The sequence below is a fragment of the Panthera tigris genome, chromosome B2, assembly GCF_018350195.1.
Source record: "Panthera tigris isolate Pti1 chromosome B2, P.tigris_Pti1_mat1.1, whole genome shotgun sequence".
Classification (NCBI taxonomy): domain Eukaryota; kingdom Metazoa; phylum Chordata; class Mammalia; order Carnivora; family Felidae; genus Panthera; species Panthera tigris.
The window spans coordinates 30,780,838-30,807,791 of NC_056664.1; the positions used below are offsets into that span (position 1 = coordinate 30,780,838).

At 56.4% G+C, this 26,954-nt stretch overlaps 2 protein-coding genes across 3 annotated transcripts in view; one reads left to right on the forward strand and one right to left on the reverse strand.

Annotated features, from left to right (window-relative positions):
- Positions 1 to 719: 719 nt before the first annotated feature.
- Positions 720 to 3,855, forward strand: LOC102966729 (steroid 21-hydroxylase). 2 transcript variants are annotated; one of them, XM_007098743.3, is made up of 10 exons: positions 720 to 1,004; positions 1,089 to 1,178; positions 1,282 to 1,436; positions 1,526 to 1,621; positions 1,738 to 1,839; positions 1,938 to 2,024; positions 2,181 to 2,381; positions 2,597 to 2,775; positions 2,853 to 2,956; positions 3,047 to 3,855. In XM_007098743.3, exons 1-10 carry the CDS (start codon positions 806 to 808, stop codon positions 3,310 to 3,312), a joined length of 1,479 nt encoding a protein of 492 aa, XP_007098805.2. In that variant the 5' UTR covers positions 720 to 805; the 3' UTR covers positions 3,313 to 3,855. The 2 variants fall into 2 exon arrangements, with proteins under 2 accessions (XP_007098805.2, XP_042841978.1); XM_042986044.1 differs by having other exon boundaries at positions 913 to 1,004; positions 1,259 to 1,436.
- TNXB (tenascin XB) overlaps positions 3,531 to 26,954 on the reverse strand; it is a 60,566-nt gene continuing 37,142 nt past the window's right edge. Inside the window, exons 16-44 of the mRNA XM_042986035.1 lie at positions 26,608 to 26,895; positions 26,041 to 26,349; positions 25,200 to 25,508; positions 24,779 to 25,081; positions 24,034 to 24,384; positions 22,181 to 22,504; positions 21,436 to 21,786; positions 19,531 to 19,827; positions 17,411 to 17,761; positions 16,667 to 17,017; positions 14,299 to 14,631; positions 12,446 to 12,769; positions 11,701 to 12,051; positions 10,818 to 11,105; positions 10,155 to 10,430; positions 8,371 to 8,658; positions 7,249 to 7,572; positions 6,613 to 6,948; positions 6,202 to 6,324; positions 5,940 to 6,083; positions 5,680 to 5,799; positions 5,433 to 5,576; positions 5,205 to 5,335; positions 4,940 to 5,072; positions 4,692 to 4,843; positions 4,495 to 4,591; positions 4,243 to 4,404; positions 4,000 to 4,163; positions 3,531 to 3,635 (exon numbers count right to left, since the gene is read on the reverse strand). Coding sequence (XP_042841969.1) covers positions 3,531 to 3,635; positions 4,000 to 4,163; positions 4,243 to 4,404; positions 4,495 to 4,591; positions 4,692 to 4,843; positions 4,940 to 5,072; positions 5,205 to 5,335; positions 5,433 to 5,576; positions 5,680 to 5,799; positions 5,940 to 6,083; positions 6,202 to 6,324; positions 6,613 to 6,948; positions 7,249 to 7,572; positions 8,371 to 8,658; positions 10,155 to 10,430; positions 10,818 to 11,105; positions 11,701 to 12,051; positions 12,446 to 12,769; positions 14,299 to 14,631; positions 16,667 to 17,017; positions 17,411 to 17,761; positions 19,531 to 19,827; positions 21,436 to 21,786; positions 22,181 to 22,504; positions 24,034 to 24,384; positions 24,779 to 25,081; positions 25,200 to 25,508; positions 26,041 to 26,349; positions 26,608 to 26,895 — 7,229 coding nt within the window. The remainder of the gene's footprint in view (positions 3,636 to 3,999; positions 4,164 to 4,242; positions 4,405 to 4,494; positions 4,592 to 4,691; positions 4,844 to 4,939; positions 5,073 to 5,204; positions 5,336 to 5,432; positions 5,577 to 5,679; positions 5,800 to 5,939; positions 6,084 to 6,201; positions 6,325 to 6,612; positions 6,949 to 7,248; positions 7,573 to 8,370; positions 8,659 to 10,154; positions 10,431 to 10,817; positions 11,106 to 11,700; positions 12,052 to 12,445; positions 12,770 to 14,298; positions 14,632 to 16,666; positions 17,018 to 17,410; positions 17,762 to 19,530; positions 19,828 to 21,435; positions 21,787 to 22,180; positions 22,505 to 24,033; positions 24,385 to 24,778; positions 25,082 to 25,199; positions 25,509 to 26,040; positions 26,350 to 26,607; positions 26,896 to 26,954) is intronic.

The window sequence follows — 26,954 nt, forward strand, 5'->3', positions numbered from 1 at the left end:
GAGCGACAAGTGAGGAGCTGGCCCCTCTCTTCAGCTTTTCCTTCCCCTGTCCCTGTCCTTCCAAGGCCAGTGAGGTCCCCTCTCCTGCTCTTCATTCAGTTCTCTGAGATACCACTGTGTTTGGAGAATAATTCTTATTTTTGGCTCAAGCCAGCTCTAGTTGGTCTCTTTTCCTTGCGACCAAAGAGTATATCAAGTACATAGCAAGAGCTCCAAATTGGGAGACCACATAATTCTTCATCTTCTTCAACTTTTGAGGCTGAAATACGGCACAGTGAATAATTACACTGGGACGACCCAGGCAAAGCAGGCCGCGTGGCCACCCCATCTGTAAGTTAAAAACACGCAGACCACTTTCAACTCATTTTGTTCCTCAGGCGATCCTGGACAGCATATAGGTAGGGACGGCCATTGTCTCCCCGAGACAAAGTCCGTGGCAGTAACATGGTCCAGGGTGGGGTGGTGGTGGGCTCAGGCCAGACGAGAGGGCTCAGGCCAGAGAGTGACTACGTGTTTCTGCCTGGTTGACCTGCAGCCAGAAAACTGATTCCAGCTGTGGGAGAAAAGGTCAGGTTTGCATTTCCCTTCCTTTCTTCTTGATGGATGAGAAGCTTGCTCTTTAAAATGTGGACTCTCCAAGGCCAGGTGGACTGGTGTCTTGCCAAGACTGTGTGGGCGGGACAGTGGGCAGGGACCTGAGGGAAGGAGACCAAGGAGGCCCCAGAAGAGCCCGAGCAGCGAGGTGGATGAAGGGCCTCAAAAGCTATAAGTGGCCGCACCAGGGCCTGTGCCTGGGTCTCTGGCCATGCTACTCCTTGGGCTGCTACTGCTGACCGCACTGGCCGGCGCCCGCCTGCTGTGGAACAAGTGGAAGTACAGGAGCCTCCACCTCCCACCTCTTGCCCCCGGCTTCCTACACCTGCTGCAGCCCGACCTTCCCATCTATCTGCTTGGTCTGACTCAGAAACTGGGCCCTGTCTATAGGCTCCGCCTCGGGCTGCAAGGTGAGTCTGCTTCCTCCCTGGCCCCACCACGGTGGGGAGGTAGGGGCCTCTCCCTGCTGACATCTTGCTTTGGCTGTCCCCCAGATGTGGTGGTGCTGAACTCTAAGAGGACCATTGAGGAGGCCCTGATCAGGAGATGGGTGGACTTTGCTGGCAGACCTCAGATGCCCTCCTGTAAGCATCGGGGCATTTCTTGAGGGAAGTACCAGGCTGGGGGAGGCAGGAAAGGTCAGGCCTGTGGCTTCCTTGGTCAGTTCGACCCCTCCCCTACTCGCAGATAAGCTGGTATCTCAGCCCTACCAGGACCTCTCACTAGGGGACTATTCCCTGCTCTGGAAGGCTCACAAGAAACTCACCCGCTCGGCCCTGCTGCTGGGCATCCGCAACTCCATGGAGCCACTGGTGGAGCAGCTGACCCAGGAGTTCTGTGAGGTGAGGCTGGACTCCTACAGGCACCCCGGGTCAGCTTCACTTCTCCCTGCAGCTCCGTGGCCCGTTTAGTTCCCGCTCCTTCTCCACAGCGCATGAGAGCCCAGGCCGGCACCCCTGTGGCCATCCAGAAGGAGTTCTCTTTCCTCACCTGCAGCATCATCTGTTGCCTCACCTTTGGAGACAAGGTAAAGGCTCTCTTGCTCTCACCTATGTGCCTGGGCCCTTCCTTAGCCCCTCCCTGGTCCTCTCTGGTCCTGAACTGAAAGGATTGCCCCCGCCCCCCCCCCTTTTTTTTTGGCAGGAGGACACCTTAGTACATGCCTTTCATGACTGTGTCCAAGATTTGATGAAAAGCTGGGAGCACTGGTTCATCCAAGTTTTGGACATAGTTCCCTTTCTCAGGGTGAGGAGGTGGAGCCCAGACTCCCTGGGTCCTGGGAGGAAGGGGTGGGAGAGCAGGCTTCCTTGCCAGCAGCTCCACTCTCTTGCTCCCTGCCCCAGTTCTTCCCCAACCCGGGCCTCCGGAGGCTGAAGCAGGCCTTGGAGAACAGGGACCGCATTGTAGAGAAGCAGCTGAGGCAGCACAAGGTGGGAACGCTGTGTGGACCCGGCTGCCCCCTAGCCCGCAGCCAGGGATACCACTGCCCCAGAGCGAGGCGTCCCACCAGTCCTGGACCCGTTGCCCCCCCTGAGACTCCTCTCCCCAAGCCAGGCACTCAGGCTGGTTTGCCTTCCCCCCCACAGGACAGCATGGTGGCAGGCCAGTGGAGGGACATGACTGACTACATGCTCCAAGGGATGGGGAAGCCAAGAGCGGAAAAGGGCCATGGACGGCTCCTTGAAGGACACGTGCATATGTCTGTGGTGGACCTTTTCATTGGTGGCACCGAGACCACGGCGACCACCCTCTCCTGGGCTGTGGCGTTCTTGCTTCACCACCCTGAGGTGCACCCTGGGGGCAGCCTGGCCGGGGCCACAGGAACTCAGCCCCCGGGGCGCCCACGCAGACTCTGTTCACCCAGGGGGCGGTTTCTCCTAGCTGGCAGGAAGGTTCCGCTGGGTTGCTTCAGGGAGCGGCCGGAGCCTGGGAGGCTGGGCGGCTATGGGTCAGCTAGCACAGGGTTCTGGCCCCAGACACCAGGCTTGCTCCCATTTCCCAGATTCAGCAGCGACTGCAGGAGGAGCTGGACTGTGAACTGGGCCCTGGGGCTTCAGGCTCCCGAGTCCCGCTCAAAGACCCTGCACGGTTGCCCTTGCTCACCGCCACCATCGCTGAAGTGCTGCGCCTGCGGCCTGTTGTGCCCCTGGCCCTGCCTCACCGCACCACGCGGCATAGCAGGTGACTTCCGAGAGCTGAGGATGCATGGGATGGAAAGGGGGAATCGTGGCGGGTCTCTAACTCCACCCTCTCCTCAGCATCTTAGGCTACGACATCCCTGAGGGCACGGTTGTCATCCCCAACCTGCAAGGCGCCCACTTGGACGACACAGTCTGGGAGCAGCCACATGAGTTCCGGCCGGGTGTGTGGCAGGGAGGTCACCCATGGCGTGGGGGTGGCAGAGGCTAGTCCCGGCGGCTACCGAACCCTGGGTCTGTCTTTCTGCCCACAGATCGTTTCCTGGTCCCAGGCACCAGACCGAGAGTGCTGGCCTTTGGCTGCGGAGCGCGAGTGTGCCTGGGCGAGCCGCTGGCACGCCTTGAGCTCTTTGTGGTGCTGGCGCGGCTGCTCCACGCCTTCACGCTGCTGCCCCCCACGGGCCCGCTGCCCTCTCTGCGACCCAGGTCCCACTGTGGCATCAACCTCACAATGCAGCCTTTCCAGGTGCGGCTGCAGCCCCGGGGAGCAGTGGCCCCGGGGCTGAGCCAGCACCAGTGACAGGGCAGGATGCACGCCGGACACATGCCTCAGTTTCTCCTTTTATTACTCCCGTACAAACCCCTTCCCTCCCCCCCTGTAAACATGGTGCTGTGAGATCGCTGACGGAGAAGGCTCCCTCCGGTGGCTGGAGAGTGAAGGTGGCCCCTGGCTCTTCTCTCAGCGCGACCCCTCAGTGCTCGGCAGTCATACTGGGGCGCCGGAGAGGTGAGCAGTGGTCAGCCTTCCCGGGCCGCTGGGGGCCGGTAGCTTCTTGGTCTCAGCTTCATTTCCGTGAAGGGTACAGAGAACTCGAAGCCTTTCCAGTAGTACCAGCTCACCCCCTGGGCGAGGAGTTGTTGAGACGGAGTCAAAGGCAGACATCCCATTGGCTGCCACCACCCCCTTCTCCCCCCCCCCCCGCCCCTCCGGGGAGATGGTTCCCAGAAGTCAATCGCCCTTCCTCTCCCCCACCCGCTTCAATGATCCTCAACCGCAAAGACTGAGGCTTAATCTGGGCTGGCCCTTCACACCCAATAAAGCGTGCTCATTTCCCCCTTCAGATAACTTGGTGAGATTGGCATCATTCTTCCATTTCACAGATGAGGGCCCTGAGGCGCCAAGCGGCTCGGTAACTTGTCCTGCCACACCCCAGCAGGTTGGGCCCCAACCCACTCCCCGCTCTGGGCTGCCTCCCAGGCCCCTCACCTGGTGGTCCACTGTGCTCCCATAGAGCCCGTTGAGGTTGGCATAGTGGCAGTTCCTGTACCACCAGGCGCCGCGGTACGAGACGGCGCAGGAGATGAGCAAGTTGTTGGGGTCTCGATCACGGGCAGAAAAGACACTGCCGCTGTGGTAGCTCATGGAGTCCCCTGCACAGGTGTAGAAGGAGCAGTGAGGGCCTCCCCTCCCCCTGCCCCACCTTCCGCGGCCCCCAGGCCCACCCCTCACCTGCTGTGCCATGGTAGCCCTCCAGATGGAGGCGGTAGTACTCGGGAGCAGAGTCTACTCGGAAAGAGTCGTACTGCGCAAACACGGCCTCGTCCCCAGCCCGCAGGTCCACGCGCATGGAGTAGTCGCCGGCTTTTGTCAGGCTGTGCAGGGCCTCGTTGCCTGGGGGTAGGGAGAGTGCTCTCATCAGGGTTCTGGTGCCCACAGGGCCTCCACCCCTTCCCCGGTCCCCAATCCCTGTGAGGCACTGACCCAGCCAGAACTCCCCAGAGATGTTCCCAAAGCCATGGGCATAGTCCTCCCAGTCCCTCCAGAAGTCGGTCTGTCCGTCCATGCGGCGCTGGAACACCTGGGAAGCAGGGAAGCAGGTGGAGGCACCGTCAGCTGAAGGCTCCTGACTCAGCAGCCCCCGCCCCATGCAGAGCCTCAGGGGCCCGTCTGCCACCCACCAGCCAGCCGCCCCCGTCGGTCTCCATGTCACAAAACACATTCAGGGGCCGCTCGCGGTTGCCATTGAGGAAGATGGTGGTGGCCCTTGAGGTGCTGGCTCCGTTCTGCATCTCTTCCCCACAGTCCCGAGGGAAGGGAATCCGGAGTCCACCTGAGAAGAGGAGAATGAGGGGCCGAGTCCTCTTCCCAAACCCTAGACCCCTGCTGCCTGCTCAGCCCCTGACCTTAGGTCCCAGTGCCCAAATACCGGTGGTGAAGGAGGTGGACACAGGCGGTGTGAGGCTCTCGCCCCACATAGCTCGGAGCCACACGCTGTACGGGGTGGAGGGAAAGAGGCCCAGGAGCTGGTGAGAGGTGACCCCTCCTGGGAGCAGGATCTCCTGTGGGACACACAGGGAGCAGGTCAGGGGAGAGGGAGGTGGAGCCCCACTGGGAGAAGCAGAGGAGGGGGCAGTACCTCCTGGAGGGGGGCCCGGGAGGGGAGTCGGCCAGTGAGGGGCGGATGGGGGCACCTGGGTCTGTCCACCAGGGGTGTTGAAACTGAGCAGGTAGCTAGTCGGCGGGACTTGGGGCTCAGTCCAAGTGAGCAGGGCCGTGCGGGGGGTCACTTCCTTGGCCTCCAAGTCTTGGGGGGCCTCCAACCCTGGGAGGGGAAGGTGGGAACAGAAGATGGAGACAAGGCCCATCCTAGCTCCCCTGGACCTTCCCTCCCCCTGTCGCGCACACCTCACAGGCCGTACCTGTGGTGAAGGTGATGCTGGCCGGGGAGGTGAAGTTGGGGCCCCGAAGACCCCGTACCGTCGCCGTGTAGTTGGTGTGGAGCACAAGGCCACCCAGAGGGTAGTCCACAGCACTGCCAGGGGTTGAGCCCTGCAGTGGGGGGGCTGGGAGTGGGGGTGAGCATCAGCATCTGTCCCCTTCGTGCCCTGCCAGAGCCCCTCTCCCCACCCTCAGCGAGTCTTCTCCAGAGGCCTCAGCCTCGCTCACCCCCTGGGGCTGTGACACGGACGTCATATGTGTCCACAGGGGTCTGGGGGGGCTGCCAGTGCAGCAGAGCAGATCCCTCCGTCAAGTTCAGCGCACGAAGCTGGGTGGGGCCGTCAGGAACTGGGAGAAGGGAGGGGGCTCAGAGCTGTCCCCTGCTCCTCTCCCCACCCCTCACCTTCCCAAGCCCTGCTGGCCTCACCCCCTTTTCCCTCCCCCTTCATTCTCCCCCTACCTCCCGCCCGGGTCCCAGTCCATCCTACCTGTGGTGAGGAAGCCTGTGAGTGGCTCGCTCTCCTCAAAGCCACGGACGGAGACCACCGTCACCTCGTAGTGAGAGCCTGGGATCAGCCCCTTGAGTTTCTGGGTCCGGGCTCGGCCATCCACCTGCACGCTCTGTGGCTCCCCTGCAAACATGTCGGGCTTGGGAGTTTGCCCAGGGAATCAAGGAAGGGCTGCAGGGTTGTTAGAGTGCAGGGAGCAGGAGAAATGAGGGCAGGTGAGGACATGGCAAAAGGGTGTCACCTCCGTCTGCCAGCTGGTAGGAAACTTTGAAACTGTCCACTCTGGATGGTGGAGGCGTCCAGCTGACCAGGGCCGAAGTTTCCCTGATTTCGCTGAATTGAAGGTCACGGGGGCTTTCCAGAACTGAGGGGGGTGGGTGCCAAGGAGTGGCGGTGAGGGCACGGGGCAGGGGGCCTCTGGCCCCAGGATCCGCACCCCTTCTTCCAAGGCCCCAGTGGCTCCAGACTTGCTCACCACCACCCCTTTCCTCTCGATCTAGAAGAGGAAGTCTCTGTAGATTCCTCCAAGCCTTCCACCACTCACTGACCTTCCCTCTGGCTGAGGCACTAGGTCCCACCCTACAAAGTACAAAGACCCCCCCACCCCACACTTTGGGGCAGCACGCGAACGTGCCCAACGTGGGGGCCTTACCTGGGCTGAGGGTGCGGGCCGTGCCCTGGATGCTGTCGGCCTTGTGGGGCCCACGCAGCCCATACAACGTAAGGGTGTATAGGGTCCCTGGACGCAGGTCCCGTAGCACCGCTGAGCGCCGTGTCCCTGGTACCATCAGCTCCCTCTGCAGCAGGGGACGCAGGTGGGGCTCCAGAGTGCTTGGTGATGGGACCCCAAAGCGGAGCAGGAAGGAGTCAAAGGCCCCAGATGGGGCCTCCCAGTTGAGCCGCAGCGAACTGGTGGTCACATCAGTCACCGACAGCTGGGACAGGCGGGGCCCTGGCTCCCCTGGGGTCTGGCCGGCAGGAGCAGACCCTGCACAGAGTGGGTGGGAGACAGAAGCACACCACCTCGGTGGCCTGGGGCAGGTCTCTTCTACCACCCCACCACAGCCTCCCACTTCCCATCTGCGAAATGGAGCTAATGCGGGGCTGGCACTGACAGGTGGGACCCACAGTGAGCACGCGTGTATAGAGCCAAGGACTGCTAGTGCACGCCTTCCTCCCTCTATAGTACCCTGCTTACGTGTCACCACCTCTGGGCACCCCCTTTAGCCCTTTCAGTCCCAGACTAGAGGTGGGGAGGCCTAGATACAGGGCCCTCAACCTCCAGTACCTGTGGTGCCCTCAGCTGAGATGGGCCCCAGGCGCTTCCCTTCATGGAGGCCATAGAGGAAGAACCTGTAGGAGGTGCTGGGCTCCAGGCCCGACACTAGGACCTTGTTCTGGTTGCCATCCACGAGCAAGGCCTGGGGCTGCCCATCCGTGTCCTGATACTGGACCACGAAGGAGTCAAAGGGGCCCTGAGCCACACTCCACGAGAGGTGCAGGGAGTCTGGGGTTATGTCGCTCACTGCCAGTGTCCTTAGCTGGGGCCCTTCAGGGTGCTCGGGGGCCTCTGTGGCTGGGCGCCAGGGGGCTGGCGTGTCCTCTTCTGGGGCTGTGTGGAAGAAGGCGAGGGGAGATGCTGAGCAGGGGTGACTGAGGCTCTTCTGGCATCTTCCTTCTCTTGACTCTGTCATTTCCCTGCCACCCCTGGGCCTCTCTGAGTCAGCACTGTGGCCCCATTGCCCTCTGTTGGCTCCCTTGCTGTGTCTGAATCAGGGGCTTGCTTCCCCTTTTCTACCTTTGTGTCTTCTTATGCCTCAAGATATCTGCACAGCCTGCTCCCTCCCCACCCTCCCTGGGTGCCTAGGCTGATGGTCTGCGGTGGGAATAGCTGCTCACTCCCCGAGCTCGGGGCACATGGTCCTCCTGAGAAAAGCTGAGGAAGGAGCTGGCTGGTGAGCCAGAAAGGCAAATCACGCCCTCCAGGTTGGGCCCAAGCGCCCGTCCCGCTGACCTGAGCTGGGTGTTAGTAACTCCCGAGGAGGAGCCTGCTCCATCATGGCAGCCGCTTCTACGGGTTGCTATGCCCCTTGCCTACTTTCCGTTCCAGTTATTTTCCATTTGACAAAAAGTGCTCCTGACTCACCCACAGGAGGGGTCTGCCCCTATCTGGCAAGGCCACCCTGTGGGGAGGAAAGAGCTGCCTCAATAGAGTGATGGGGCACAGCTGGCGGCGCTGAGCAGGGTGGGGGCCTGGACGCTGGGGACCGCTGCCAGGGCCTTTCCTCACGCCTGCCCTGGTTCCAGCTTTTGATGGGCTCCTTGGTTACCATCAGAGCTGGCCCCACTGCATTTCCGTTCCTCCAGAACCCTTGGCAGGCCTCCTTATGCCCCAGGTCCTCCTGCTCACCTGTCACTCCCAGGACGGAGATGGGGCCCAGGCGCTGTCCTCCGTGGATCCCATAGAGCAGAAACTTGTATTTCCTGCCAGGCTCCAGGCCCTCTATGGTGACTTCCCGCTGGTCTTCGGCCACAGGCACTGCCCGGGGCTGCCCAGCTGTGTCCCTGTACTGGACCACAAAGGAATCAAAGAGGCCCTGGGCCACTGTCCATGAGAGGCGCAGGGAGTCTGGGGTCTCATCTGTCACTGTCAGCTCCCCCAGGCGGGGCGGGCGCTGCTGCTCCTTCTGCAGGGGAGCTGTGGAGAGTGGGAGGAGAAACTCTTGGTCAAGAGCTGCCTTTACCCCAGCCCTGGAAACTTCGGGGGCGCATGAGGGTCTAGGAAAGGGTCCCTGCAGTGTGGCTGCAGTCTGCCCAAAGGAAGGAGAGCGAGCAGCTCGATCTCTCCTCTGGAGGCCACTGAGCAAACTCCTTCCTGCGCCCACTCCCTCCTCGGCGTGATCAGGGTGCTGTAAATGCATAAAAGATCACCTTGTGAGGTAGCGTGCCTGGGGGTGTAGAGAAGGGCCTCAGTTTCCCCCTGGCTCCTAACCCCTTCAGCAGGGATGTGGCTGGAGCTGACAAAGGCTCCCAGAGGGTATCTGGGTTGTCAGGGAGACACCCCTAAATACTAAGGGCTGGGCTGGGCTGGGCAGCCAGAGCTTGGCCAGGACGTCCCCCTCTCTTGCAAGCAGCCTGGGCCGTCCTTCTACCCACTTCCCCAGCCCTGCACTAACACCACTGGACCAGGGCAGCCGGGTGGGGCAACACTGGGAGAACAAAGGGCAGAGCAGAACACAGAAGAGACCTGCCCAGGTGGGGATGGGTATTGGATGACGGGGTCAGAGGAGAAGACTGTAGTCACTCCCCATAGTGAGGGTTTGGGGAAGAGAATTATGCAGTCTGATTGTCCCAGGCCCCAAGTGACCATGTGCCCCATCCCTGTCTGGCCAGGGTGACTCATGGTCCTGGGAGTGGGGTAAGGGTCAGTGACCCACCTCCACCCTTCCTCAGGGGGCTGAGTAATGGGCACAATGACAGCAGATTTTTTCCATAGTCTTTTTGCAGCCAAATCCTTCCATATTTTCCACTTCTTGCTTCCGTTGGGACACAGGGAGGAGGATGTGATCATTTATTAAGTGTCAATAGGTATTATTATTCATAAGTATTATGCAGGTGCAGAAACTCAGGTTCAAGGGAAAGGAGTGGCTTGCCAATGACCACAAAGCTGGCAGTTGGAATTTGAACACAGGTCTGCTTGGCTCCAAAGACTGGATTTTCTTTATTACATCAGCGGTCGGTGAATGAAGGAAATAATGCATATAAAATACTCAGAATAGTGTTGGGGCGCCTGGGTGGCGCAGTCGGTTAAGCGTCCGACTTCAGCCAGGTCACGATCTCGCGGTCCGTGAGTTCGAGCCCCGCGTCAGGCTCTGGGCTGATGGCTCGGAGCCTGGAGCCTGTTTCCGATTCTGTGTCTCCCTCTCTCTCTGCCCCTCCCCCGTTCATGCTCTGTCTCTCTCTGTCCCAAAAATAAATTAAAAACGTTGAAAAAAAAATAAAAAAAAAAAATAAATAAAATACTCAGAATAGTGTCTAGCATGTGACAGGGACTCAGTAAATGTTTGCTTTTGGTGTTATAAAGGCTGAAGGCAGGAGAATTAAACTGCATGGAGAGGCAGGGGTTCGGGGCAGCTCTGGGGGCTTGGATAGGAGGCAGCTCTAGAAAAGGTGGGGTACAGGGCTGGGACTCACCTGTGGTGCCATCAGCAGAGATGGGGCCCAGCCGCTTCCTACCGGCCAGCCCATAGAGCAGGAACTTGTATTTCCTACTGGGCTCCAGGCCCGAGATGGTGACCTCGCGCTGGTCTGAGGCCACAGGCACCACCTGGGGCTGCCCGTCCCTGTCCTTGTACTGGACCACGAAGGAGTCAAATTCACCCTCAGGGACTGTCCATGAGAGGCTCACAGAGTCCGGGGTCAGGTCTGTCACTGTCAGCTCCCCCAGGCGGGGAGGTTTTGTGTCTGGGGCTGGAAAAGAGAGAGAGGTGTATGGGAGAGTGACAGAAATGGTGACAGAGCAGACAGAGCTTCCTCAGGGTGCTAGGGCTGTGGGAGCTGGTTCCAGGAGCTAGAGGGAATGGCTAGGCCACATGTTAGGAAGTGGGGCGGCAGAGGAGTAGGAATAAAAGATGAGCCGAGGAAGAAAGCAGTGTCCCTCGGGATGTAGGAAAAGTAGGGAGAAGGATGAGAATGAAGGCTAAGCGGGGAGCCCTGGACCTGGATTTCACTGGACTCAGTAAATAAATAGGTCTGGAGCGCGGAGCACGGAAACAAGGAACTCTAACGGTCGCCACAAGGGGGCGAAGGACACTGGGAAGGCTCCAGTGCTGAAGGTGGCCTCCAGCCTTCACTTACGGGTCTTTGCATCTGCAGCTATCGGGCCACGCCGCTTCTCATCCTGGAGTCCAAAGAGTAGGAACTTGTACTTCCGGCCGGGGGCCAGACCCGGAATGGTGATCTCACGCAGGTGTCCACCCACAGGCACTGCCTGGGGCCGCCCCTGCACATCCTTGTACTGGACCAGGAAGGAGTCGAAGATGCCCTGGGCCACGGTCCATGAGAGGTGCACTGTGTCAGAGGTCACGGCTACCACGGCCAGCTCCCCTAGGCGGGGTGCCACAGGGGGCTCTGTGGGCTGGGAGGCTGGAACAGAGCAGAGGAGGCTGAGGGGTCACTGGCAGGACCCTTCAAAAGAGAGAGAGGGACTGCCTTGCTCAGGCTATGAAATGAATGTTTTGTAGCGGGTACTTCTAGAGTGCTTAATGTGTCCCAGGCATTGCTATTAGCAGCTCACAGAGTAGCCTCACACAACGTGGGTGCCAATATCATTATCATGCCAATTTTGTGTGGCTCTGCAGCACAGAGGAGTTAAGAAATGTTTGTGAATTCACACAATTAATACGTTCAGAGTGGGATTCAAACCCAGAGACCCTGGTTCTGCAGCCACATTCTGAGTCACTAAAACACGCAGCCAGGGAGCTTGAGGAAGCCATACAGGAAAAACTAAGCAAGTCTGAGGTTCCCTATCAGGGAACTTAGAGGTAAAACTTATAAGGCACAGGGTACATGCCTACTGACTCTAAACACAGTCTCTATCATCCTCATTCAATGAAAGCATGAGGCAGGATCACCAGCACCATATGAGGAAAGAGAGGGGCCTAAAGGACCATTTGTGAGGCGTGCTGATCTCTAAAGGGAGAAATCAAGAGAGCAAAGAAAGGCCCCAGCTCTCACTCACCAGTCACACCCACGGTGGACACGGGGCCCCAGCGCTGCCCCCTGTGCAGGCCATACAGGTGCATCTTGTACTTGCGCCCCGGCTCCAGGCCCCCGACGGTGACCTCACTCTCCTCACCCCCGACACGCACCACCTGGGGCCGCCCGTCCCCGTCCTTGTACTGGACAGTGAAGGAGTCGAAGTGGCCCTGGGGGACGGTCCACGAGAGGCTCAGCGAGTCTGGGGACGATCCTGTCACTGTCAGCTCCCCCAGCAGGGGCTCCTCGGGGGACTCTGGGGCCTCCGTGCTGGGCTCTGTGGGGCTGGGGGTCTCCTCCACCTCAGTAGACGTTGGGGTCTCTTCCTCTGCAGCTGAAAAGGAGACACACAGAAAGGATGAGGCAGGATCCCCAGGATATGTCCTTGGATCTTAGGAGAATGGAGAGCTGTGACCATGTCTGGGGGCCCCAAATTCAGTTCAGAGAAGCCCATGCTTGGGGCTGGCTGGGCTTGCTCAGCTGACATCTCAAAAACATGCTTGGGGGCTTCCAGGGTCAGTAGTGGGGAACTCTGAACAGACACCAGCATAGCTCATGGAGGCCCTTCTCTGCCCAGGAGGACCCCTTGGTCCCCAAGGGGAGGCACAAAGGGCACCATGGCTCAGCCTCCAGCTAAGGGACCTCCTGCACCCCACTCACCCATCACCTGAGAGAGGTGACCCCCCTCTCTGGCTGACCCCACCCTGGGGCTTCCACCGTCCACTCACCCGTCACCCCAAACGCAGAGACGGGGCCCGTGCGCTGGCCACCGTGGAAGCCATACAGGTTCATCTTGTACTTGTGGTCTGGCTCCAGGCCTGAGATGGTGACCTGGTCCTCATTCCCTGGCACCCTCACCGCCTTGGGCTGCCCATCCCCGTTCTTGTACTGGACCAGGAAGTGGTCAAACTGGCCCTCGGGGACAGTCCAGGAGAGGTGCAGGGAGTCGGGGGTGGCGTCTGTCACTGCCAGCTGCCCCAGCCGTGGCTTCGTGGGAGGCTCAAGGGCCATGGTGGACGGGGCTTGGGTGGTCATGGCTTCATATTCTGGAGCTGCACAGAGACACACAGGGACAGGTGAGGACAGGCAGGCAGGTCAGAGTATAAGCAGGTGTATTACAAACATAAGATAATGAGGAACACAGCATCGCTGGCCACAGTGGCTCTAACTCATCTACTCTTCCCAGTCCCTCAATGTTGGCCTTCTCTGCCCCTTACTCTCATCTCGCCCTGCCCTCACCCACCCCTACCCACACCCCGCCACCTCTCCCAGTTTTTCCTGCACCCACCTCCCTTGCACACTGTGCCCTGGGCCTCCCTCCACTGGGGTCTCCTTGGCACCTCACTCCCTTTAGCTCATGTTGAGTGCTCCCAAACAGCTCAGAACCCCCTTCCTCAACTGGAAGCCTGGAATCTTCCTGGATCTGTTCCTGTCCCCAGCTGCCATGAGACTCAACAGTGTGCAACTCACTCTCAAGTTCCTCCTGGGTCTCCTCACTCCCCACACCTGCAGCCCCACCAGCCTGGCTTGCCTCACCTGCACTCCCCCAACACCGTTGCCTCTCACCTGAATCTCCACGTCCCTACTGGGCTCCCTGCCTCCCTGTCCCACCCGTTCCTCACAGGGGGCCAGGATGAGCCTTTCAGTGCACATTTGATGGTGTCAGCCTTAGCTTAACTATGCAACAACACTCTCTATCCCCGGGAGAAATCCCTGGCTTCTGAGCTGTCCCTACAGCCCACCCCTACTCAAGACTCTCTCCCCAACTCAGAGGATCTCACACAAAACCCTCTTGGTCTCTCTCATGGGCCACTAGTTTCCAGTCCTTGGCACCAGTTGTGACGTGGATCTGACTCCAACACTGTCACCAAGCTAACTTCTGCCCAACTTCGGTTCTCAGCTGTCCCGTGGACACCCGCAGGCAGGCTGGCTTAGGCATGCTCCCCAGTCTGGCCTGGCCCTGGGGCTTCCTGTCATACAAATATCCCCTGTTACCTGACTGCTGGCTCACAGCCTGTCTCCCTGTGCTTGGGAGCCCCATCACCATAAGAACTTGTCTCTCTGCCATGATCAGGCTTACCCCAGGGAACTCCCACAGTGCTTGGCTCAGGGCATCCAGTCTTGTTGGCCCTTGGGAATCCTAAGTCTGGTAATACCCCAACCATGGGGCCCGGAGGTGCTTCCATCAGCATGCTGCATCCTGAACACCCTCTGTCTCCCCCTCCCCCCAGCCGCCAGTGAACTACAGAGAGGCTGAGCCTCTGGGAGAAATCAGGGATGCAAGTACAATTCTGTCCAAAAAATTCTAGGAAAGCATCCAATTGCTTTGTTGTGAGTGAGGAGTTTTGCTACTCAAAGTGTGGTCCTGCGACCAGCAGCATCCTCATCACATTAGAATGAGAATCTCTGGCCCCAGCCCAAACCTGCGCCATCTGAGCGTGCCCTTTACCAAGATCCTCGGGCCATCTGATGTGCAGAAGAAGATGTGTTGTGTCGAGTATTTGTTTTCACGCAGGTGGTAATAATGGGAAAGTGTTGTAGGGCCTTCTTCCCCACCAGCCCAGCTCTCACCCTCACTCACCAGTCACGCCCACAGTGGACACGGGGCCCCAGCGCTGCCCCCTGTGCAGGCCATACAGGTGCATCTTGTACTTGCGCCCCGGCTCCAGGCCCCCGACGGTGACCTCACTCTCCTCACCCCCGACACGCACCACCTGGGGCCGCCCGTCCCTGTCCTTGTACTGGACAGTGAAGGAGTCGAAGTGGCCCTGGGGGACGGTCCACGAGAGGCTCAGCGAGTCTGGAGACGATCCTGTCACTGTCAGCTCCCCCAGCAAGGGTTCCTCGGGGGACTCTGGGGCCTCCGTGCTGGGCTCTGTGGGGCTGGGGGTCTCCTCCACAACCTCCTGGGGGGCTGAGAGAAGACAGGGGAATGGGGCTTAGTTGTCAGCTTCTCTGCTGCTGATGCCAATTAGGACAACAAAATGCATCCAGTGATAACTCCTCCAGCCGTGGAGTAGAGGCTGGAGAGCCTTTGGATTAGCCAGCTAGTAACTCGTTGATGGAGAGTGCTGAGAAGGGCTCCCAATTCCCGTCACACACGGACTGGCAGGCACCATAAACATTCAGAAGGTCATTCAGACATGTGCCAGGAACCAAAATAATTCTCATTTACTTTGACCCAATAATCCCATTTCTGGGCAGCGATCCTAAGAAAATTATGAAAAAGCAGGAAAAAGTTGTGTCATGGGGGTCCATTACGGGATTATTCATAACAACAAGATGTGTCAGGTACCCAAATGGCCCACAGATGATTAACTTTGTTGTGGCGCTTTTACCATGAAGCATCAAATAACCATTAAAATGATGATTAATTCAGGTTGTGCAGCCGCAAAATAATGCTCACGATATAACCGATGTACAAAAACAAAGGATGAGCCAAGAATCTTATGACCACTCTGTAATGTGAAAACATGCGCTGTATGGGAAATGCAGAGAGAGGACGTGTTATTGATATTGTTATTAATGGCAATTATTGGGTCAAAAGCTGTTCTCATGAGAGAGTTTTTTCCCTATTTTTCCCTATTCCATACCAACATATTCTATAATGTTGATATTATTTCACCAGAATAATGTAGACTTAGAAAGAAACCCTGGACTATAAAAATTCATCATCGGATAGTGGGTGTGGGGGGTGGGCCGTGGGTCCCTTACACTGTCCTCCTTACTTTGTGTATGCTTGTGATTTTCTGTGACAGAGGGCAACCTAATTGACCAGTGGATCAAAAGTAACACATTCCTTCAGGGCGGGAGCTGTTATCATGTCCACTTTCTGATCATTCCCGTTCTCCCCGTCCTGCTACACTCCTAAGAAGGCACATAGAGAAAGAGGCCTATCCCCCAGGAGTCAGAGAGGCTGTGTGAAATCGCTCCTTTGTCTGGAGTATGTTCAGGAGAGGATAGTGAACCTCCCAGAGCCGCTCACTGGGTGTCATAAAGGTGGTGAGCCCCACGCCCACGGAGAGGCCTTCACATGACGGCCTCTGGCGCAGGCAGATGATCTCTGTGAAGGGCTCTCACCAGGCATCAGCATTGGGCTAACACTGATTTAGAAAAGCCACCCTGACTGCCCTTTTAGAATTTAATTCACCTTGTGATTTGCCCCCCAAGTTTCTTACATTAGAAATAACTTTTTCAAAATTAGGAATGAAAGAACTGTGAGAGTGATGGGGAAGAGACGGAAAGAGCACAAGGAAGGAGAAGATATTATGTTTAAAGGAAATATTCTCTGACTATAAAAGAAATACTCATTATTTAACAAAATTGGGCAACACAGAATAGAATAAAGCAAGAAAAGGGCTGGAACATTCTATCCTGCCCCACAAAACATGCATCTTGTGAGACGTGTTTCTTTCCAGTTTTCTTGCCATGCCATGTTATTTTCCAGTGGCTGTGATTAGCATCCTTACAAAACCTGGGGGCTCCTTTTTCAATGTAATATTATCAAGTAACTGTCTTATGTCAAAACATTTCAGTGATGGCATAAAAGCTCATCTTCTAGATGTTGCCTAATTACTTAATTGTCCCAATGTGATTGGATGCTGTCGTGTTTCTTTCTTTCTTGTGTGTGTGTGCATGCTTGCGTGTGTGCATGTGCAAATGCACCTGTACACGCATGTGTGTACGCGTGCTTGGCCTGTGCCTGACACACTTCTTAGCAGCCCAGGGGCTGACCATCAGAAGGAGGTCATGCTGGTGTGTACGATGAAGCTTCATGTCAGCAAATGCCACGCTACTAACCACAGGCCACAGACCATGGAGGAAAGGCATGAATGGGGGCCAAGGCCTGGATCCTTAAGGACTAGCAAAAGAGCAGAAGACTCATCCAGGTTACTGATGAGAAAAGGTAGCTCTCCCTGAAAACCTCTGATCCCTGCCCCATCACTCACCGGTCAGGCCCACAGTGGACACGGGGCCCCAGCGCTGCCCCCTGTGTAGGCCATACAGGTGCATCTTGTACTTGCGCCCCGGCTCCAGGCCCCCGACGGTGACCTCACTCTCCTCACCCCCGACACGCACCACCTGGGGCCGCCCGTCCCCGTCCTTGTACTGGACAGTGAAGGAGTCGAAGTGGCCCTGGGGGACGGTCCACGAGAGGATCAGCGAGTCTGGGGATGATCCTGTCACTGTCAGCTCCCCCAGCAGGGGCTCCTCGGGGGACTCTGGGGTCTCCGTGCTGGGCTCTGTGGGGCTGGGGGTCTCCTCCACCTCAGCAGAGGTTGGGGTCTCTTCCTCTGCAGCTGAAAAGGAGACACACAGAGAGGATGAGGCAGGATCCCCAAGAGATGTCCTTGGATCTTAGGAGAATGGAGAGCTGTGACCATGTCTGGGGGCCCCAAATTCAGTTCAGAGAAGCCCATGCTTGGGGCTGGCTGGGCTTGCTCAGCTGACATCTTACAAACATGCCAGGGAGTCTCCAGGATCAGCTGTGGGGAAACCTGGAGAGCCACCAGCACAGCTCATGGAGGCCCTTTCTGCCCAGGAGGACCCCTTGGTCCCCAAGGGGAGGCACAAAGGGCACCATGGCTCAGCCTCCAGCTAAGGGACCTCCTGCACCCCACTCACCCATCATCTGAGAGAGGTGACCCCCCTCTCTGGCTGACCCCACCCTGGGGCTTCCACCGTCCACTCACCCGTCACCCCAAACGCAGAGACGGGGCCCGTGCGCTGGCCACCGTGGAAGCCATACAGGTTCATCTTGTACTTGTGGTCTGGCTCCAGGCCTGAGATGGTGACCTGGTCCTCATTCCCTGGCACCCTCACCGCCTTGGGCTGCCCATCCCCGTTCTTGTACTGGACCAGGAAGTGGTCAAACTGGCCCTCGGGGACAGTCCAGGAGAGGTGCAGGGAGTCGGGGGTGGCGTCTGTCACTGCCAGCTGCCCCAGCCGTGGCTTGATGGGAGGCTTGGGAGTCATGGTGGGTGAGTCTGTTGGCGCTGGCATTTCTTGGTCCTTTCCTGGGGCTGGATCAGGAGATAAAGAGACTGTGTGGAAATACCTTGTGGGTTCCCTTCTCATAAAAGATATTGGATTTCTCCCAGGCACACCAAGGCCCTGTAGCCTAGATGCTATCTCCCCAGAGTTAAGACATCATTTCCCTGGTTTGAATGTTCAGTAACCAACAGACAGAGCATACTCTTGTGGTGACACCATGGTGGTAGGCTGGGACTGCCATGATACTCAACACGTGCATGCATTGAACCCTTGGGAGCTGCAGAGCAAATCTGTGCATAGGGACAGAACTAAGGCTTTATAATACCACCAAGCATAGCAGATAAGTCACATCAGAAGGTACATCTACTCAGGTTTGGAAATTCTACTTTGTGAGTATTTTCCTTTAATACCTCCTTTGATTTAGAAGGCTTCTGAGCATTTTAATTTTTTTTAACATTTACTCATTTTTGAGAGAGAGAGAGAGAGACAGAGCATGAGTGGGGGAGGGGCAGAGAGAGAGAGGGAGACACAGAATCCGAAGCAGGCTCCAGGCTCTGAGCTGTCAGCACAGAGCCTGACACGGGGCTTGAACCCATGGACCGAGAGATCATGACCTCAGCTGAAGCCGGATGCTTAATTGACTGAGCCACCCAGGTGCCCCTACTGAGCATTTTTAGAGATGAATTTAGATTTCACAGTTGAGGCCAAAGAGATGAGACCACATGTGATCATCTTTGCAATTGGGTTGTTTTGGACCTTGTATTAGCTCTCTCAGTAATTTATGGTACAGATGACCCATCACGCCTTCAGATTTTTCGTCTTTTCTGTTCTGCATAGGGTTTCATTCTTCCTCTTTTTAAAAATTTTTTTTTAATGTTTATTTATTTTTGAGAGAGAGAGAGAGACAGAGACAGAGACAGAGCACGAGCAGGGGAGGAGCAGAGAGAGAGGGAGACACAGAATCTGAAACAGGCTCCAGGCTCTGAGCTATCAGCACAGAGCCCGACGCAGGGCTCGAACTCAAAAACTATGAGATCATGACCTGAGCCAAAGCTGGACGCTCAACCGACTGAGCCACCCAGGTGCCCCTTCATTCTTCCTTAATCGTTGAATTGCAAAAGCATCTTGTTTCCTATCTGTTCTGTTTGGAAACTGGGTCTTAAGCATTGAAGGGTAATAGCTCCAAAGGACCTTAACAAAAGCAACGCACAGCCCTGTTAGTGAGTAATGAAGGAAGCGAAGTGCCTTGTGAAGTTGCACATTTGACTAATACTCACCATTGAAGTAATAGCATCCATGCTGGCAGGATTCTCATAATTATGAGAGTTCATTCTAAGAATTTTCAGAGACTAATTTTCTTCCTCTTCTTTCATTACAGATGAAGAAAAGGAGGCACTGAGACATTCAGTGACTCTCTTGGGATCACACAGCTCAAATAGGCTGAGGCTTCAAACCCAGGTCTGCCTGAGTCTATGTTATTTCCCTGATGTCTTGCCTCTTCAAGGACCAAAAAGCCTGTACGTAGGGGTGCCTGGCTGGCTCAGTCAGTAGAGTGAGCAGCTTGTGATCGTGGGGCTATGAGTTTGAGTCACATGTTGAGTATAGAGTTCACTTAAAAAAAAAAAAAAAAAGCCTGTGTGTAAAGGCTGAGATGTTTGGGTAACACCAAAGACTTGGAGTAGAGACACTAGCAGAACCACTCTCAGGAGCTTGGGAGGCTCGGTCTCAGGGACAGTGGGACAAAAATACCTGAATACTAACAGTGAAAGAGAAACTGAGTCCAGCTAGGGCAGGGCCCAGTGTCCTGTTGCACACTCACCAGTTAAGCCGACAGTGGAGACGGGGCCCACACGCTGGCCACCATGGAAGCCATACAGGTTCATCTTGTACTTGTGGTCTGGCTCCAGGCCTGAGATGGTGACCTGGTCCTCATTCCCTGGCACCCTCACTGCCTTGGGCTGCCCATCCCCGTTCTTGTACTGGACCAGGAAGTGGTCAAACTGGCCCTCGGGGACAGTCCAGGAGAGGTGCAGGGAGTCGGGGGTGGCGTCCGTCACTGCTAGCTCTCCCAAGTGTGGCTTCAGAAGGGTGTTGGCAGGGGGCTCCCCTTCAGGATCTGGGAATAGATGCAAACAGAAGCTTTCCTATTGCTAGAAGAAGTAGTTGAGGCCCCGGCTCTCCTGGATTCAGACCAGAAGGTGGGCCAGCTCTGTAAGCCTAACTTGAGACCCATTTCTGCTTATCATCAAACTTCTTGTGGTCTCCTTATGGTCTGTCAAACTTGGTAGGCAGCCTCTTAGCTCAGGGCCTTTGTAGTGACTATCCCCTTTGCATGAATGTTCTGACCCCAGATGCTTGCGTGGTTCATGTCCACACTTCCTTTAACTCTTTGTTCAAATGTCACCTCTTCAGGGACAATCCTGATCACCCTATATAAAATTCCAATTCTCCCAATTGCAATGTATCCTCCCGTTTTTGGACCTGATCCCAGCAACAAATTGCAAAACAACACTTATGAGACAATCAGGAAACTAACACTACCTACATACATAATGATATTAACGAATGTTCATTTTTAAAGAAAAAATAATAGTGTGGCTATTTTTAGTCTTTAAGCATTTTTTTAAATTTTAGTCTTTAAAAAAATTTTTAATGTTTATTTATTTTTGAGAGAGAGAGAGCATGAGCAGGGGAGGGGCAGAGAGAGAGGGAAACACAGAATCCAAAGCAGGCTCCAGGCTCTGAGATGTCAGCATAGAGCCTCACACGGGGCTCAAACCCACAGACTGCGAGATCATGAGCTGAGCCGAGGTTGGAGGCTCAACCAACTGAACCACCCAGGTGCCTCTATTTTTAGTCTTTTTGAAAAGAGTAATACACTTAAATATGAAGCAATGAAGTATAGAGTGTCTGGGATGAGCTTACAACAGTATATCCATACACTGGAATACTATTTGGACAAAAGGAATGATGTACACCTACAGGTTACAACATGGAACCTCAAAAACACGTTCAGTGAAAGAGGCCGGACACAGAAGAACACATATTGGGTGATACCACGTGTCTAAGTTCAGAAAAGGCAAATCTACAGAGATAGAAAGTAAATTAATGGTGGCCTGGATCTGCACATCTGCACACCAGTTTTCTTCATGGGCCGATGGAAAGTTCTAAAATTAGATAGGGCTGATGGTTGCACAACTCTGTAAATATACTAGAAATCATGAAACTGTATACTTAAAACAGGCGAATTTTATGGCATGTAAATTATATCTCAATTAAGCTGTTAATAAAGAACATATTCTGGTGGGAGGAGGGCAGAAAGAGAGTGGGATGAGCCAGGCTGGCCAGGAGGTAACATTAGGATGGCAATGGACACATAGGATTTCGTTTGCTATTTTTTTCTCTTTTGTGTGTAAATTCGAGTCGTGTATAGTAAATATTTGCTGAATGAATTAGTATTTCATGGAATTTGTTTCAACCACACACGCAAAAAAGATCTTTCCAGTGTACCCAGGCAGAGCAGAAAGCCACAAATGGGTCAAGGTGTCACTGCCTCAAAGGCTTCCACTCCAGACACCACATCACACTTTCCTGAGATGTTACTAGACAAAGGGTGGGTTACATGGGGTTTGAGGATCCTGGCTCTCCAGTGTAGGACACCCCGGAGCTCTACCAATGTAACCTTACCTGACGCAACCCAGGAGGCTCTTTAACCCTCACTCACCAGTCACGCCCACAGTGGACACAGGGCCCCAGCGCTGCCCCCTGTGCAGGCCATACAGGTGCATCTTGTACTTGCGCCCCGGCTCCAGGCCCCTGACGGTGACCTCACTCTCCTCACCCCCGACACGCACCACCTGGGGCCGCCCGTCCCCGTCCTTGTACTGGACAGTGAAGGAGTCGAAGTGGCCCTGGGGGACGGTCCACGAGAGGCTCAGCGAGTCTGGGGACGATCCTGTCACTGTCAGCTCCCCCAGCAGGGGCTCCTCGGGGGACTCTGGGGCCTCCGTGCTGGGCTCTGTGGGGCTGGGGGTCTCCTCCACCTCAGTAGACGTTGGGGTCTCTTCCTCTGCAGCTGAAAAGGAGACACACAGAAAGGATGAGGCAGGATCCCCAGGATATGTCCTTGGATCTTAGGAGAATGGAGAGCTGTGACCATGTCTGGGGGCCCCAAATTCAGTTCAGAGAAGCCCATGCTTGGGGCTGGCTGGGCTTGCTCAGCTGACATCTCAAAAACATGCAGGAGAGTCTCCAGGATCAGCTGTGGGGAACCCTAGAGAGCCACCAGCACAGCTCATGGAGGCCCTTCTCTGCCCGGGAGGACCCCTTGGTCCCCAAGGGGAGGCACAAAGGGCACCATGGCTCAGCCTCCAGCTAAGGGACCTCCTGCACCCCACTCACCCATCACCCGAGAGAGGTGACCCCCCTCTCTGGCTGACCCCACCCTGGGGCTTCCACCGTCCACTCACCCGTCACCCCAAAGGCAGAGACGGGGCCCGTGCGCTGGCCACCGTGGAAGCCATACAGGTTCATCTTGTACTTGTGGTCTGGCTCCAGGCCTGAGATGGTGACCTGGTCCTCATTCCCTGGCACCCTCACCGCCTTGGGCTGCCCATCCCCGTTCTTGTACTGGACCAGGAAGTGGTCAAACTGGCCCTCGGGGACAGTCCAGGAGAGGTGCAGGGAGTCGGGGGTGGCGTCTGTCACTGCCAGCTGCCCCAGCCGTGGCTTCGTGGGAGGCTCAAGGGCCATGGTGGACGGGGCTTGGGTGGTCATGGCTTCATATTCTGGAGCTGCACAGAGACACACAGGGACAGGTGAGGACAGGCAGGCAGGTCAGAGTATAAGCAGGTGTATTACAAACATAAGATAATGAGGAACACAGCATCGCTGGCCACAGTGGCTCTAACTCATCTACTCTTCCCAGTCCCTCAATGTTGGCCTTCTCTGCCCCTTACTCTCATCTCGCCCTGCCCTCACCCACCCCTACCCACACCCCGCCACCTCTCCCAGTTTTTCCTGCACCCACCTCCCTTGCACACTGTGCCCTGGGCCTCCCTCCACTGGGGTCTCCTTGGCACCTCACTCCCTTTAGCTCATGTTGAGTGCTCCCAAACAGCTCAGAACCCCCTTCCTCAACTGGAAGCCTGGAATCTTCCTGGATCTGTTCCTGTCCCCAGCTGCCATGAGACTCAACAGTGTGCAACTCACTCTCAAGTTCCTCCTGGGTCTCCTCACTCCCCACACCTGCAGCCCCACCAGCCTGGCTTGCCTCACCTGCACTCCCCCAACACCGTTGCCTCTCACCTGAATCTCCACGTCCCTACTGGGCTCCCTGCCTCCCTGTCCCACCCGTTCCTCACAGGGGGCCAGGATGAGCCTTTCAGTGCACATTTGATGGTGTCAGCCTTAGCTTAACTATGCAACAACACTCTCTATCCCCGGGAGAAATCCCTGGCTTCTGAGCTGTCCCTACAGCCCACCCCTACTCAAGACTCTCTCCCCAACTCAGAGGATCTCACACAAAACCCTCTTGGTCTCTCTCATGGGCCACTAGTTTCCAGTCCTTGGCACCAGTTGTGACGTGGATCTGACTCCAACACTGTCACCAAGCTAACTTCTGCCCAACTTCGGTTCTCAGCTGTCCCGTGGACACCCGCAGGCAGGCTGGCTTAGGCATGCTCCCCAGTCTGGCCTGGCCCTGGGGCTTCCTGTCATACAAATATCCCCTGTTACCTGACTGCTGGCTCACAGCCTGTCTCCCTGTGCTTGGGAGCCCCATCACCATAAGAACTTGTCTCTCTGCCATGATCAGGCTTACCCCAGGGAACTCCCACAGTGCTTGGCTCAGGGCATCCAGTCTTGTTGGCCCTTGGGAATCCTAAGTCTGGTAATACCCCAACCATGGGGCCCGGAGGTGCTTCCATCAGCATGCTGCATCCTGAACACCCTCTGTCTCCCCCTCCCCCCAGCCGCCAGTGAACTACAGAGAGGCTGAGCCTCTGGGAGAAATCAGGGATGCAAGTACAATTCTGTCCAAAAAATTCTAGGAAAGCATCCAATTGCTTTGTTGTGAGTGAGGAGTTTTGCTACTCAAAGTGTGGTCCTGCGACCAGCAGCATCCTCATCACATTAGAATGAGAATCTCTGGCCCCAGCCCAAACCTGCGCCATCTGAGCGTGCCCTTTACCAAGATCCTCGGGCCATCTGATGTGCAGAAGAAGATGTGTTGTGTCGAGTATTTGTTTTCACGCAGGTGGTAATAATGGGAAAGTGTTGTAGGGCCTTCTTCCCCACCAGCCCAGCTCTCACCCTCACTCACCAGTCACGCCCACAGTGGACACGGGGCCCCAGCGCTGCCCCCTGTGCAGGCCATACAGGTGCATCTTGTACTTGCGCCCCGGCTCCAGGCCCCCGACGGTGACCTCACTCTCCTCACCCCCGACACGCACCACCTGGGGCCGCCCGTCCCTGTCCTTGTACTGGACAGTGAAGGAGTCGAAGTGGCCCTGGGGGACGGTCCACGAGAGGCTCAGCGAGTCTGGAGACGATCCTGTCACTGTCAGCTCCCCCAGCAGGGGCTCCTCGGGGGACTCTGGGGCCTCCGTGCTGGGCTCTGTGGGGCTGGGGGTCTCCTCCACCTCAGTAGACGTTGGGGTCTCTTCCTCTGCAGCTGAAAAGGAGACACACAGAAAGGATGAGGCAGGATCCCCAAGAGATGTCCTTGGATCTTAGGAGAATGGAGAGCTGTGACCATGTCTGGGGGCCCCAAATTCAGTTCAGAGAAGCCCATGCTTGGGGCTGGCTGGGCTTGCTCAGCTGACATCTCAAAAACATGCAGGAGAGTCTCCAGGATCAGCTGTGGGGAACCCTAGAGAGCCACCAGCACAGCTCATGGAGGCCCTTCTCTGCCCAGGAGGACCCCTTGGTCCCCAAGGGGAGGCACAAAGGGCACCATGGCTCAGCCTCCAGCTAAGGGACCTCCTGCACCCCACTCACCCATCACCCGAGAGAGGTGACCCCCCTCCCTGGCTGACCCCACCCTGGGGCTTCCACCGTCCACTCACCCGTCACCCCAAAGGCAGAGATGGGGCCCATGCGCTGGCCACCGTGGAAGCCATACAGGTTCATCTTGTACTTGTGGTCTGGCTCCAGGCCTGAGATGGTGACCTGGTCCTCATTCCCTGGCACCCTCACCGCCTTGGGCTGCCCATCCCCGTTCTTGTACTGGACCAGGAAGTGGTCAAACTGGCCCTCGGGGACAGTCCAGGAGAGGTGCAGGGAGTCGGGGGTGGCGTCTGTCACTGCCAGCTGCCCCAGCTGTGGCTTGATGGGAGGTTCTGAAGGTTCATCCTCCTCTTCCCTTGGGACTGAACAGAGACAGGAGAGAGAGAGACAGAGAAGGGGGGGGCAGGATGACCATGGGGACACTGCTCTCCACTGTGCTCTCACAGCCATTTGGAAGGTAGCAGAGCTCTCCTTGCTCACCTGTGAGGGCCTCAATGTGGGCAGGACCCACACGCTGCTGGCCATGAAAACCATACAGGGTCACCAGGTATCTGTGGTCAGATTCCAGGCCAGTAAGGATGATGTCATTCCGGTCACCATCTACTTTGACTACTTGGAGTTGCCCATCTTTGTCTGTGTACTGGACCTCAAAGGAGTCAAAATCTCCCTCCATCACTGTCCAGGAGAGATGCAAGGTGTCTGGCGTGGCTTCCTCCACAGTCACCTCCCCTAGGTGGGGCTCAGGCCCTGGAGGACCTAGGGCCTCGGTTTCGATATCTTCTCTGGAGGCTGGTTCAGAGAGACAGGGAGAGATGGGTGACCGGTCTGTCATTGCAAGACTCTCCAAGAAGAGAGAACGAGGGAAAGAGTGAAGGACGTGATGGCAAGAGTTCAGCAATAAAAAGGACCAACTATGATACAGGGGGATGAATTTCCAAGGGATTGGAAACCAAGCACAAAATATGTATTGTACGTTCTGTTAAAAGAGATGCTTACAAAGGCAAAACTGTAAGGAGAGAAAACAGTTAGTGGCTGCCAGAGGCTGGGTTCGGGAAAACTGATTGCAAAGGGGCATGGGGAAATGGGTTTCTTGGGTCAATGGAAATGTTTTATATCTCAGTTGTTGCAATGGTTTCATGATTTAGACATTTACCAACACTCATTGTTCACACAGAATTGTATGTAAATTATGCCTCGATAAACCTCATCCCTTCCCCTAAAAGAAGGGAAATGGGAAGCTCAGAAATCCCCTGGCTGGGTCAGGCCAGGCGAGCTGAAGCCAGAAGGAGGGATGGCATACTCTGGCCACAGCCTCACTCACCAGTCATGGCGATGGCAGAGATGGGACCCACACGTTTGCCCTGGTGCAGTCCGTACAGCAGGAGCTTATACCTGCGGTTTGGGTCCAGGCCCGGGATGCGGACCTCCCTGAGGCTGCCCTCCACAGGCACCACCTGCGGCTGCCCATCTCTGTCCTTGTACTGGACCACAAAGGAGTCAAACTGGCCCTCAGGGACTGTCCACGAGAGGCTCACAGAGTCTGGGGTCACGCTGGTCACCTGTAGCTCCTCCCCAAGATGGGGCTTTAGGGGATGCTTTGCTTTAGCATCATCCACAGCACTCCGGATCTCTGAGATGGAGAAAGGAAAGAGCTGCGTGTTTCTGGTGGCCTGGGTGAACTCAAAGGGCAGGACTGAGAGGTCTGCAGACAGGGCTTTGCCACAGCTGAGTCCTATAGGGCCAGTGCTATGGGATTGTGCAAGGAGAATAACAACTGTGATGGCAGCCACCACAAGTGGCCACCTGCTTCCCTGGCCTGGCAGGTTGCTGATGCCTTCCCTGGGGGAGTCCCAGGAGCAGAGCCTGGCCCTGCAGGGCATGTTCTCACCTGTGGTGCCTTCGGCAGTGAGGGGGCCATGGCGCCTCTTGCCCAGGAGCCCATAAAGGAGGAATCTGTACTTGCGGCCAGTGTCCAGAGGGGTGATGGTGACTGAGCGCTCATAGCCCTCCACAGGCACCACTTGGGGCCCGTCCCTGTTCTTGAACTGGACAACAAAGGAGTCAAAGTGGCCCTCGGGGACTGTCCAGGAGAGGCGCAGTGAGTCCAGGGTGGGATCTGTCACCCACAGCTCCCCAAGGCGGGGCGGGGCCCCAAGGCTGGCGTCACCTTGGGCAGCTAAAAGAGAGGAAAGATTCTTATGTTTATTTTTTTCCAGGATGACTCTTTGACTACTT

Excerpts from the sequence above, each read along its gene's own strand:
- LOC102966729 (XM_007098743.3), top strand. The coding sequence starts at position 806 with ATGCTACTCCTTGGGCTGCTACTGCTGACCGCACTGGCCGGCGCCCGC. Across the intron at positions 1,179-1,281 it reads CAGACCTCAGATGCCCTCCT|ATAAGCTGGTATCTCAGCCC; the intron begins GTAAGCATCGGG and ends CCCTACTCGCAG. Across the intron at positions 2,025-2,180 it reads AGCAGCTGAGGCAGCACAAG|GACAGCATGGTGGCAGGCCA; the intron begins GTGGGAACGCTG and ends TCCCCCCCACAG.